Source organism: Neovison vison, chromosome 4 (assembly GCF_020171115.1).
Source record: "Neovison vison isolate M4711 chromosome 4, ASM_NN_V1, whole genome shotgun sequence".
NCBI classification, from domain to species: Eukaryota; Metazoa; Chordata; class Mammalia; order Carnivora; family Mustelidae; genus Neogale; species Neogale vison.
This window is the reverse complement of record NC_058094.1, coordinates 68658985-68671260: the sequence shown is the minus strand read 5'-3', so window position 1 is coordinate 68671260 and position 12276 is coordinate 68658985. Positions and strand designations below refer to the sequence as shown.

The 12276-nt window shown below is 34.3% G+C and overlaps 1 protein-coding gene across 4 annotated transcripts in view; it reads left to right on the top strand.

Moving 5' to 3' along the window:
* LOC122904546 (serine/threonine-protein kinase Sgk3) overlaps positions 1–12276 on the top strand; it is a 185045-nt gene that overhangs the window by 133643 nt on the left and 39126 nt on the right. For all 4 annotated transcript variants that reach the window (XM_044245515.1, XM_044245514.1, XM_044245513.1 and 1 more), the window contains exons 5-6: positions 773–848; positions 7570–7657. In XM_044245515.1, the coding sequence (XP_044101450.1) occupies positions 773–848; positions 7570–7657 (164 nt within the window). The remainder of the gene's footprint in view (positions 1–772; positions 849–7569; positions 7658–12276) is intronic.

The window sequence follows — 12276 nt, the reverse complement described above, 5'->3', positions numbered from 1 at the left end:
CCTATAACAGCATTAAGAGGTCTAAAATTGTATCATTTTACAAGTAAGGATTTAAATCTCAGAGAGGTTCAAGGTCAGTTAACTAGCAAGTAGCAAAGATGCTTGAATCAAGTATTTTTAATTCAAAGAAACTTTTGTGCTTAACCTTTATTGCTAACCTGCTGATGCATAATCCTTAATTATCAAGTCAAAACACTTTGAAGTTGCTAGACAGTTGTTTTTTAGAAAATTGTTCCATTGTATTTTTCAAGGGATGTTTAGCAGGGGGAATTTTTTAGCAGCCAAGTTTTGGTGATACTCACCAAAAAGTAACAAGAATTACTGGAAATCCTTGTAACTGGTTAATTAATATTCAGTTAACCAGTTACAAGGATTTCCAGTAATTCTCATTACTTTTTAAAATTAGTGCAATTTTCCATCACCAGTGTCATTGTGTTAATTTTTATTCATTACATGGTAGTACTTGAAGAGTTGGGCAAAGCAAAGCCCCTCTTTAAGTTTTATAGTGAATTTATTTAGAACCTAAATTGGACATTTCTTTGGAGAGTTCTCTTTTGGGAGATATGTTTTCTGCTTTATTTTAATTTTATAATCATTGTATTTATATATTTAAATATATATATTTTTAAGTATTATTGTATATCAAGAAACATGAATTAAGAAATAGCTTATTGATCAAAATGCACTCTTTTCATTGTCCATTCTTACATAACTGTATTGATAATCATAGTCTGACATAAATAATCCTAATAGTTTATGTCTCTCTTAACAGATTTTATTAAACAAAGAAGAGCAGGACTGAATGAATTCATTCAGAACTTAGTTAGGTATCCAGAACTTTACAACCAGTAAGTAATTTTCATTGTGTTTTGAAGAGGTGCTGAAGCCCAATATAAGAATCTCGAATAAGCTACGGATAAAGATTTTATACATTCCTTGAAATATTATTGTGCTGTATGTGTTTGTAAAATCCTCAAGCAGTTTTCCCCTGGTGTTCTTAATCTTCTTTTCCCTCCATCAACTCAAGGCCCCATCAATTCAAGGCCCTAGTTATTGTCTTTCTTTCTTTTGTACTTGTATTTGCTTTGTAGATTAAACTTGAAAGAACTTTGCATAGTACAGAGTTACATAGTACAGAGTAATGTAATTTTTCTAATTATATTCAGAAAGCATTTATTAAATCACTGTGTTGTACACCTGAAACTAATATTACACTATATGTTATCTAACTCAAATTTAAATAAAAACTTTTTTTTAAATTGCTCATCAGAATTTTATTTTGTTTGGATTTTGGGGTTTTGTTTTGTTTTTTGTTTTTTTGACATATGCTCAGCCAAAGGGCTGAGCTGATTTATATATTTTTATTTATTTATTTATTTTTCTAATTAACATATAGTGTATTATCTGTTTCAAGGATACAGGTCTGTGATTCATTACATAATACATAGTGCTCACCACAACACATACCCTCCCCAGTATCCATCGCCCAGCCACCCCATTTCCCTATACTCCTATCCTCCTGCAATCCTCCATTTGTTTCCTAAGATTAAGATCTTGTATGGTTTGTCGCCCTCTCTGATTTTGTCTCGTTTCATTTTTTCCTCTCTTGCCCTGTGATCCTCTGCCTTGTTTCTTAAATTCTGCATATCAGTGAGATCATATGATAATTGTCTTTTTCTGAGTGACTTATTTCGCTTAGCATGATACACTCTAGTTCCATCCATGTTGTTGCAGATGCCAAGATTTCTTTTTTTGATGGCTGTGTATTCCATTGTGTGTCTGTGTGTGTGTGTGCATGTGTATGTGTACACATATACACCACATCTTCTTCATCCATTCATCTCTCAGTGGACATCTGGGCTCTTTCCATAGTTTGGCTTAAATAAAAACTTTTTAAAAAAGAACTTATTAAGTATCTGCTCTATGCATTGGTAATGAAAATCCTGCCAGAGGCACAGGCTACCAGTCTAGTGGGAGAAACAGACATGTAAACAAGCAATTAAAGGTAAGAAAGTTTTGTGATAGAGGTACTAGAAGACAATGGAGAAAAATGTGGCCAGCTTTCCTTGGGAGGAGGGCAAACAAGCCTTCCTGGGATTTAAAGGATGTGCAGTTGTTCAAGAAAAGGTAGGGAGTACATCCAGGCAAAAGGAGTAGTAGATGTAACAGAATCTACAAAAAGCCAGATATGTTGAAGACATTTAAGTGTTTACATTTCATAGTGACTAGAATATGGAGTAGATTTTCAGAAAGGAGATAAGGCTGAAGGAGTTGGCAAGGGTCATGCACACATGCCACGATCCTTGTTCCACCTGGAGCAATATTCTGTTGACCCAGACAAGGTCTCCAGGCCTTCTCCACCCAGCACTGCAGGCAGCCACTTAACATGAGGGGCTTTCCCAGCCCTGTGTGGGTCTCATGCTACTAAGCTGGAAAGGTGAGTCATATCAGAAATACCTAGGAACATACAGGTAGATCCATGGCTTGACATGTGTTTTCATTTTTGGGTCTTCAGCTTAGATCCACTCCCTAACCATTCATTTTTGCTGTCTGCACTTGAGGTTACTTCAGACTATCACATTAGTGGCTTGTTTGAAATAGAGTTCATAAATCGAGAGGTTGAATTTGTCTTCTTTGACAGAGCCTCACATGGAATAAATATAGAACAAATGTTGTTGCTGGTGATTATTTCTCCTGGCATTTTGAAGTGTTACTCAGAACCTCTACCTCTATGTATAAAATTCTAAATATTGATTCTGGATCTGGAACTATAGCATTTCAGAGATGTTATATTTGGTATTAAAAGTCAATTAAAAGCAATTTGATTATTTTCATTTTAACATTATACCATAAAATACATAATTCTTAAGTATATAACCTAATGGATTTTTATGTACCTATATACCCGATAATGCCACCATTGCATTCAGGGTAGAGGACATTTATAGAATTCCAAAAATAAATAGCCAAGAGATTTTTCAAACTTAATTTTTCACTGACGTTTTCTTTTTAATAAAAAATGACATTTTATATTTTCTGAATCTCAGCTTGGTGTTGACAGAGCTTTGTTAATTTTCACACTTTTACTCTATACCTCAAACTATGAAATAGATTAAAGAGAGCAAGAAGAGAAGCCAGTCATCAAGTGTATCTTGAACACCTACTATGTACCTGTTCCTCCTGTGTTAAGGAAATGCACTTTAAAAATACCTTTACTTAATGGGGTACTGGTTGGCTCAGTCAGCGGAATATGTAAGTCTTGATCTTGCGGTGGTGAGTTCGAGCCCCATGTTGGGTGTAGAGATTACCTAAAAATTAAAAATACTTCTGCTTGCTTATTTTAAAACTTTTTATTAGAATTTATGTTTAGAATTATTTTAAAACTGGAATAATATAGGTTAATACTTACATCTCTGATTTCTAGATTAAATAAAGGGTTTTCTGAGCATATTAGTAGCGCATGATGTATTGTAAAGTAAAACAATGATGTTTGACTTAATAAAAACTTTTGAACCCCAGAAATCACAAGTGAAATTAAAAACCAAAAATGTAGGAAAATCTTCCCATAGTAAAGGACAATAGATAAAATTTGCTTAATATAGAAAATTTGCTTGTACAGATAGTACACACTTAAGACACCAAAAGAAATGGACAGAGCACATTAATGATTTATGAAAGAGGAGATACAAGTGGCTGATTAATTACCAGAGAAACTGAGTATTTCCTTATGTAAGAAATGCAAATACGAGTAAAAACACCTTATTTTAGCTTTATTGCAGGATAACACATAAAGAAAAGAGCACAAATCATGATTATACAGCTTAATGAACTATGAGAAGTTGAACACATCTATGTTCCCACCCCTGAGGCCAAGAAATAGAACATTACGAGCATACCGGAAACCCCTCACATACCTCCTCTGAAACTCTCTTCCTTCCCTCCTTCCCAAAGATAATGATTCTCCTGATTTTTAGCAGGATAGATTAAGGTGCCATTGTTGTACTTTATAATACATGGAATCATACAGCATGTATTCTCTATCTGGCTTGTTTTCAATCATGTGAGAGTCATTTATGTTGTTGGACACAAATATAAACACAAATATGTTGTTGGACAAATAGAATTTATTGATTTCCACTGCTCTATAATAGCCCATTGTGTGAATATACTCCAGTTTATCCATTTTACTCCTGATGCACATTTGAGTTATTTTTATTTTGTTACAAATAATGTTGCCATTAACGTGTCTTTTTGTGCACATGTGCAAACATGTGATAAATCTGGAGTAGAACTTCTGGGTTGCAGTGTATATGTTTAACCTTAGGGGATAATGTTAAAAATGTTTTCCAAAGTGATTGTCCCAGATAATACTTCTTCCACTATCCATGTCTGAGATCACTGCTCACCTCACCAACACTTAGTATTGTTAGTCTCTTTAGTTTTAGCCATTCTGATGAGTGGGTCATGGTCTCTTATTGTTGCTTTAATTTGTATTTCACTGATTACTAATAAAGTTGAGTGCCTTTTCTTTAAGTTACTATTTTTCACTTATATTATTAAAGATAGTAATATAAACTAATATTTAATGCTAATAAGAGCTAGAGAGAATCTTTACAATGTTCATATACTGCTGGGAAAGAATAAATTAATATAACCTCTCTGGAAATCAGCTTAACAAACTGTATTTAAATCCTGAAAATTATTTATAAATCAGTGTATTTTTAAAAACCTATAGTGAAAATGCTAAATGCAGTTCTAATGTTGTGCATGAAGATTATCAATGGCAACACTATTTATAGCAGTGTAAATTGTATAGTAAAAAGTTGGAGGCCATCTATATATATATATCTTAAAGCTAAAGAATCATTGAGTAACATTTAGTGCACTCTTATTATACAACATCATACATCTATCAAGAGTGACTGTTCACAAGGAGTTTTTAAGAATATGGGGAAATGTTTATGATGTAATATTTAGGTGAAAAATAGTTAAGATCAAAATATTTTAAATACAGGATGGTCTTAACAGTGCAGGAAAATATTGAAATAAAATACCACCAAGATTAGTAAAAGTTGCCTCTGTGTGGTAAGATTGAAGATCCTCAACTTCACCTTTAAAAGAAATTTTTAGTGCTTGGCGGAGGAGCCAATGGGGCGAAGCTACCATCTGTGGGATTATGACGGAGGGCCTCTAAATCAGAATCCCACTCAGGCGAACGATAGGGCAAGGCTGTGGAGCCTCTATTGGCCTCCGTTGGCCTTGGATGGCCTGAGATGGCTGGTACGATGTGGTCCCTAGCGGCAGGCCACTGCATATGCCCTGCGTGGCGTGCGCGTCAGCACTGGGGTTGGGTGCGGAGAGCCCCTCATCTGGGGTAACGGGGCATGGCCGGAAAGGAGGCTGCATCTCTTCTCGCCCATCATGCAGCGCATGTTTGTGGGGAACCTGGTGCTAAAACATTCGGAGACGGCCTGCTTCTGGGTCAGGGCTTGGTTCATAGCAGAGCAGTTCCCTCGCAGCAATCTATTTAAAGTCAGCCCTCCCTCGACATAGGGGTTTGTTTAAAAAAAAAAGAGAGAGAGAGAGAGAGAATAAAAAAAAAAATTTATTGAGATAAAATTCACATAAATATAATTCACCCTTCTATTTATTTTTAAAGTATACAATTTTGTGGTATTTAATATAATCACATTGCTGTGCAGCCATCACAACTATCCATTTCTGTTGCCTCAAGGTTAATGTAACACCATCACTCCAGAGAGACTACAATTGACCCTTGAACAACATGGATTTGAACTGTGGGTCTGTTTTTGCCTGGTTATTTTTTGATAACCGCAGGACAGTACTGTAAATACATTTTCTCTTGTGGTTTTCTTAATAAGATTTTCTGTAGGTTCCTTTATTCTAGTAATACAGTAGGTAATACATATAACACAAAGTAAGTGTTAATCAATTCTTTATGTTAGTGGTAAGGCTTTGGGTCAACGGCAAGCTGTCAGTAGTTAAATTTGGGGGGGAATCAAAAGTAACACATGGATTTTCAACTACATGGGGCATTGCTGTCCCTAACCCTCATGTTGTTGAAGGGTTAGCAGTACTTTTGAATTTCTCCTTTCCCCCAACCCTTAGCAACCACTAATCTGCTTTTCTATCCCTATGGGTTTGCCTACTGTGGACATTTCATAAAATGCAGTCTTATAATATATGACCTTTTTCGTCTTTTTTTTTAGCCTAATGTTTTTGACGTTCATCCATGGAATATCATGTGTCAGTACTTCATTCCTTTTTATGACAGAATTATATTCCATTGTGTGGATATGCTACATTTTGTTTGTCCATTCATTAGCTGATAGACATTTGGGTTATTTCTACTTTTTGGCTATATGAATAATGCTGCTATGAACATTTGTGAGTTTTTGTGTGAATATGTTCTTATTTTTCTTGGGTACATACCTAGGAGTGGAATTGCTTAGTCACATGGAAATTCTATGTTTAACTTTTTGAAGAACTGCCAAACCCTTTTTTCCACAGTGGCTATTATACATTCTCATCAACCCTACTGTTTTTTAAAAACTATTTTTCATCTTTCTGAATTTCCTACAATGAATGTATATTTTACTTAAGCATTAAAGACAATGTGAGGAAGAGATACCTCAGATACAGGGATTAAATCATCCCTCAGGGTTGTCATTAATGCAGTCCTCTCAGTGCATTAGTGCACCAAGGCCTCTCTTGTATTTTACTCTCATTTTTTTTTCTCTTCATGTTTGATCTTCCTACTCATCTCATCATCCCTCCCACTGATACCCACTTTCATGTATTTGTTATGTCTTTAGAATTTGTTTTATTGAGTATTGCTTCATGTCTGTGAATATTTAATATATATATATATATATACACAAAAATGATACTGTGCTACCTTGTTTCTGACTTGAGTAGAATTCTCTGTGGTCAGTGACCATAGCTTTCTTACTAATTTCTCTAGTGGCAGATGTCTATTTTGCTTTTGATTAACTATTAGAAAGTTACAGTCAGTATCCTAGTTCTGTGTCTTTCGAAACTGCACATAATTTTTTTTTTGTGGTTTATTCCTAGAACTGGAATTTCTGGGCCCAGGAAAAATGCAGACACAGTTACACCAAGTATTGCCAAATTTCTTTTCAGAAAAGTTGCCTCATTTCACATTCTTACTAGCAATGCATGAGGGTGTCTCTTTCCCTATATCCATACCAACTTCTGATGTTATCTATCTTTCTAACTTTTAGCCAGTTAATGGACATAAAATGACACCTTATTAGTGTTTTAATTTGTATTTCTTTTATTATTAATTAAGCTAGACATCTTCCTTACCATTTGGGTCTTTTTCTTTATGAACTGCCTTGTTATCTTTGACCATTTGTTGAATTCCCTATTTTTAAAAAATTAATCAGTTTGTTCCTTTTATAATAATATTGATGGATTGTATTAGCTTTCATTCTTTAAATATTACTGTGGTTATTTTCATTTTAAAAGGGAGAAAAGCTATAGAAATGCTTTCAACGTCATAATAAAGTTAATTTTTGTTTTTAGTCCAGATGTCAGAGCATTCCTTCAAATGGACAGTCCAAAACATCAGTCAGATCCATCTGAAGATGAGGATGAAAGAAGTACTCAGAAGGTAGTAAGAGGGATTATATCTTTTTAAAAGAAAAAATACCATTCCCCAAAGATGAAATTACTGGCAACTTTACAGCAACATATACTTAAAATTATGTAATTTCATCCATTGTAAATTTTCTACTCTCTAGAATACATAAAAACAAATGTGTTCACCTTTTACTGATTACTATTTCTTATAAAACTTAAAAAATGAGGACGTCTGTGATAAAAAAGCAATACATGCTAGCATTTAGTAGGTAGAATAGTAGAAAGTTTGTTAGTAGAAATTTTGAAAATAGATGCAGGGGCACTTGGGTGGCTCAGTCGGTTAAGCATCTGCCTTTGGTGCAGGTCACAATCCAGGGTCCTGGGATCAAGCCCCACATCTGGCTCCCTGCTCCTTGGAGAGCCTGCTTCTCCCTCTCTCTGCCTGCCTGCCACTAGTCCTCTGCTTGTGCTCACTCTCTGTCTGTCAAATAAATAAAAAAATCTTCAAAAAAAAATAGATGTATTGCTTTCTTATCACTAACCAGAGCAGTAATTTTTAATATTTTAGTGGTTTTCTTTCTAACCTTCTCTTAATATATAAGGATTTTTTAGTTACCTAATTTTAATTGCATAGTATGTACAATTTTATATTCTGCCTTTACTTTACATCTTAATTTTTTATCATTATATATCTTCATAATCATTAACATACTTAAGCTGTTTTTTGAATTTTGACCAGCAGGAAAGGCCTTTGTGTTAATTGAATACTTCTTCCTCTACATTGCTAAGTTTTTATATTCAAAAAGCCAATCACTATACATATGCCAGTTGGCATCAACTAAATCTTATTCCTGTAGGTACAGGCACATAACCAGTATGTGTTCGAAATCAACACTAGAATATTCTTATTTTTTTAAATCAATTATGATAACAAATAGATAAATAGAATAAGCTGTAGCATATTATAAAGATGTTTCCAACATTTACTTTAGAAAGTGATGTGAGAACGGTAAATTGTTAAACTTAGCCCAGAGAATTATTATTTAGCAATTAAAATGACAATGAAAAAGTATATATAAATATGGTAACACCTTTATAATTAAAAAGTGATGAAAACTATATATGTTTGCTTAATATAGACATAAAAATCAGAGGTATTGGGTTGAAGGGTGTTTTTGTCTTTATAATGTCTTATTTTGTCATGGTTCTGTTTTTGTGATATAAAAGATAACATGAATCAGAATGTTACTGTCGCACAGCTAAAAATCTTCATTTGGAAAATAGACCTATTCTTTTTTTGTGACTACTATAAAGTTGTAATTTTCCATCTCTGATGCCACAAGAGGGTTTTCAGTTTAGAGAACTGATTTATCTTTTCCATTTGTGACATGGTTGGTCCTACGATAGCATAAAAGGATATTTTAATTTTATATCTGTGCAGCTTGTCAAAAGGGAAACAAACTAGGACAGCACTGGTATAAATAAGGCATAAGAAGGAAAAATATTATATAAAAATGTCATACAAATGGATTTTTAAAAAGGACACTTAATAAGATCCCAGTAGATTAAGAGAAAAGAGGCATGAAGAAATACTGTTAGTAAATAGATATGTGGGGGAATGTTCAATCCATCAGTGCCAGTAGCAAGTGAAGTTTGTACAACAGAGATTTTTTTCTCTGCCAAATTAACAAAAATGTAAAGTAAATAAAATATTTCCGGACTGATAAGGGTAGAGCACAGTAGGCACCCTCAGGCTTTCCTGGCATTGGCATAATATTACGCAACTCTTTTGGAAAACAATTTGGCAATGTTTACCAAACATGAAAATATTCAAGTTATTTAGGAGTTGATGCAAATGAAATGTTTCTTCACACAGAAAAGAAAACTCACTGTTGTACAGTTTACATGAAAAATTAGAATCAATTTAAATATTAACTAAATAATGTTTCTCCCCATATATTTTTTTTTTAAAGATTTTATTTATTTATTTGACAGAGAGAGATCACAAGTAGGCAGAGAGGCAGGCAGAGAGAGAGAGGAGGAAGCAGGCTCCCCGCTGAGCAGAGAGCCCGATGCGGGGCTCGATCCCAGGACCCTGAGATCACGACCCGAGCCAAAGGCAGCGGCTTAACCCACTGAGCCACCCAGGCGCCCCATATATTGTACCATTTTGAGAATATTTTTAGGATAATAAGTTTTGACATACTGTTACCTGGAATCAGGGTATAAAATTTTATAGGCATATTCTCACAGTATGATTCCAGTCAGTTTTTTAACATTAAGTAAAAACTACATGAAGTTGCTGTAATATTTGCAAAATCATTGGTTAATAAAGTTATAGATTTTTCTCTTTTTTTTTTAAGATTTTATTTATTTATTTGACAGACAGAGATCACAAGTAGGCAGAGAGGCAGGCAGAGAGGGAGAGGGGGAAGCAGGCTTCCTGCTGAGGAGAGAGCCCATGCGGGGCTCGATCCCAGAACCCTGGGGTCATGACCTGAGCTGAAGGCAGAGGCTTTAACCCACTGAGCCACCCAGGCACCCTGGTTATAGATTTTTCAAAAGCATTTTTTCTTTCCATATTTTCCAACTATGGGTATATGTTTTTAATTGAAAAAGATGAAACTATTAAACTATACTCTAAAGAGTAAAATGTATGTAACCCTGATTTTCCATGTTTTGCTTGGCAATCATGTTGAGAGGATATAGGTTTAGGTCATTTGAAAAATACCTTTCCTTGCTGTAGGAGACAGTGGTTTTGAATACAGAACCAGACTAAAGAGACCTTCCCAGGTTCTGGTTCCTGTTCTCTGCCATGTTTCATTCAGATCTGAATTTCATTTCCTTTCTCTTTTTTCATCCATAAAATCGGAAACTTGGACTAGGATCTCTTGCAGTTTTAAAATATGGATTTAAAAAAAAGTCTTCAGAAAAGGGTGAAAGAGAATCTCAAGCAGACTCCCTGCTAAGCACAGAGCTTAACCAGTGGCTCAGTCTCAAGACCCATGAGATCATGACCTGAGCCGAAATCACCAGTGGGATGTTTAACGGACTGCGCCACCCAGGCACCCTGGTATAGCTGTTTGATAAGGACTTCTACACGGATAACTTAATTAATAGCCAGAAAATATCTTTCAGGGCATCTGGACCTTTTACCTTATTTAGTGAGAGAAAAGTAGAGGCCAAAAAAAGTCAAGAAACATGCTTTTTATTAGTGTTCACTGTTAATAAATTATATCTCATCCTTGGTTTAGTATAATCATTAAAAATAGTAGATAGAGTAAAAAGTTATCTGATTATATTTCCCAATAATTTCCATTATCATTGTGCTTGGTGCAATTCAGGGCATATAGGTTGTCCTATTCTTTAATCCATGCTTATTGAATTCCTCTTCCCTCATCTATATGAGGAGAGTTAATTGAATGGAAAAATGATCCAATTTGGGGGGGCCTGGGTGGCCCAGTTGGTTAAGTGACTGGCTCTTGGTTTTGGCTCAGGTCATAATTTCATGGGTTGTGGACTTGCCTGCATGGGGCTCCACACTGAATGGGAAGTCAGCTTGAAGAGTCTCTCCCTCTTCCCCTCCCCCTGCTCACCCTTGACCTATCTCTTCCTCTCCCTCTGAACTAAATCTTTAAAAAGAAAAAAATGATCCATCAGTTTTCTGCACTTTCATTAAAAGAATAAATTTATCAAAATTGTAACTTAGTTTGTATTATGTTATCAGATTCTCTGGAACACTATAATATATAAACAGAAAAGATTCCTCCATGTTAAAATTATGGCACAACAGGATGCTTCTCATTTCTCGAATCAGATTTTTTATACTTTTTATTTTTGTCTTGGGCTAGATTGTGTGGTCTTCTGTATTTCTGTCTTCTAGGGGCTAAAACTGTATTATATGAAGATTTTTCATGTAGAGATATTGATAGAAAATTTTGTTTTGTAAGTTAAAAGCTGGTGCCAGTATTGTTATTGTTTAAGAAATACATTATGCTTAGGAACTTTTGCCCTTTATTTTTAAAAGTAGTTTGCATTCTGGAGATGGTAAGTTTCAAATGAATTTAAGTAGAAATCTGTATGATGTAGGTCTCTAATAAAAAATTGCTTAGGTAAAATTTTTTGGTTCTGATTAAAGAGAAGAATTTTTTAAAGCTCGTATCTATAACTTTCTTGAAGGATAATTATGCAGGGCTGTAGTAAAAGTATGCATATTTAGGATATTTATAACTTTTAATTATCTATGCATAAGGAATCTCAAAGGGAATTTATGTGAAGCAGAATTCACTTACAGTTGGTTTTATAAAAAGTGCTCGTGTTAACAAGATCACGAGATTAATCTTGCAGGATTTGGGGTTAAATTTCTAGCTAATTATTAATTAATGAGCGAGAATTTTTTTTTTAGTTAAATTGCTTTATGGCATAGTAAGTAAAGATTTACTTCTAAATTAATATTAGGGATCGAATTTACTGTATTAATTATTGTAAAGAGAAAAGGCTATTTAAAATTTTTATTTGACTACAGGGTAGAATTAGAAAGAAAAGCGCTCTTGTCTATATGTATTTGATTTAGAAATAGGTCTGTCTCCTATAATTCAATCCAGCTTTAGTAGTCTTCATTATCATGATATTATTTCCATATCATAAATT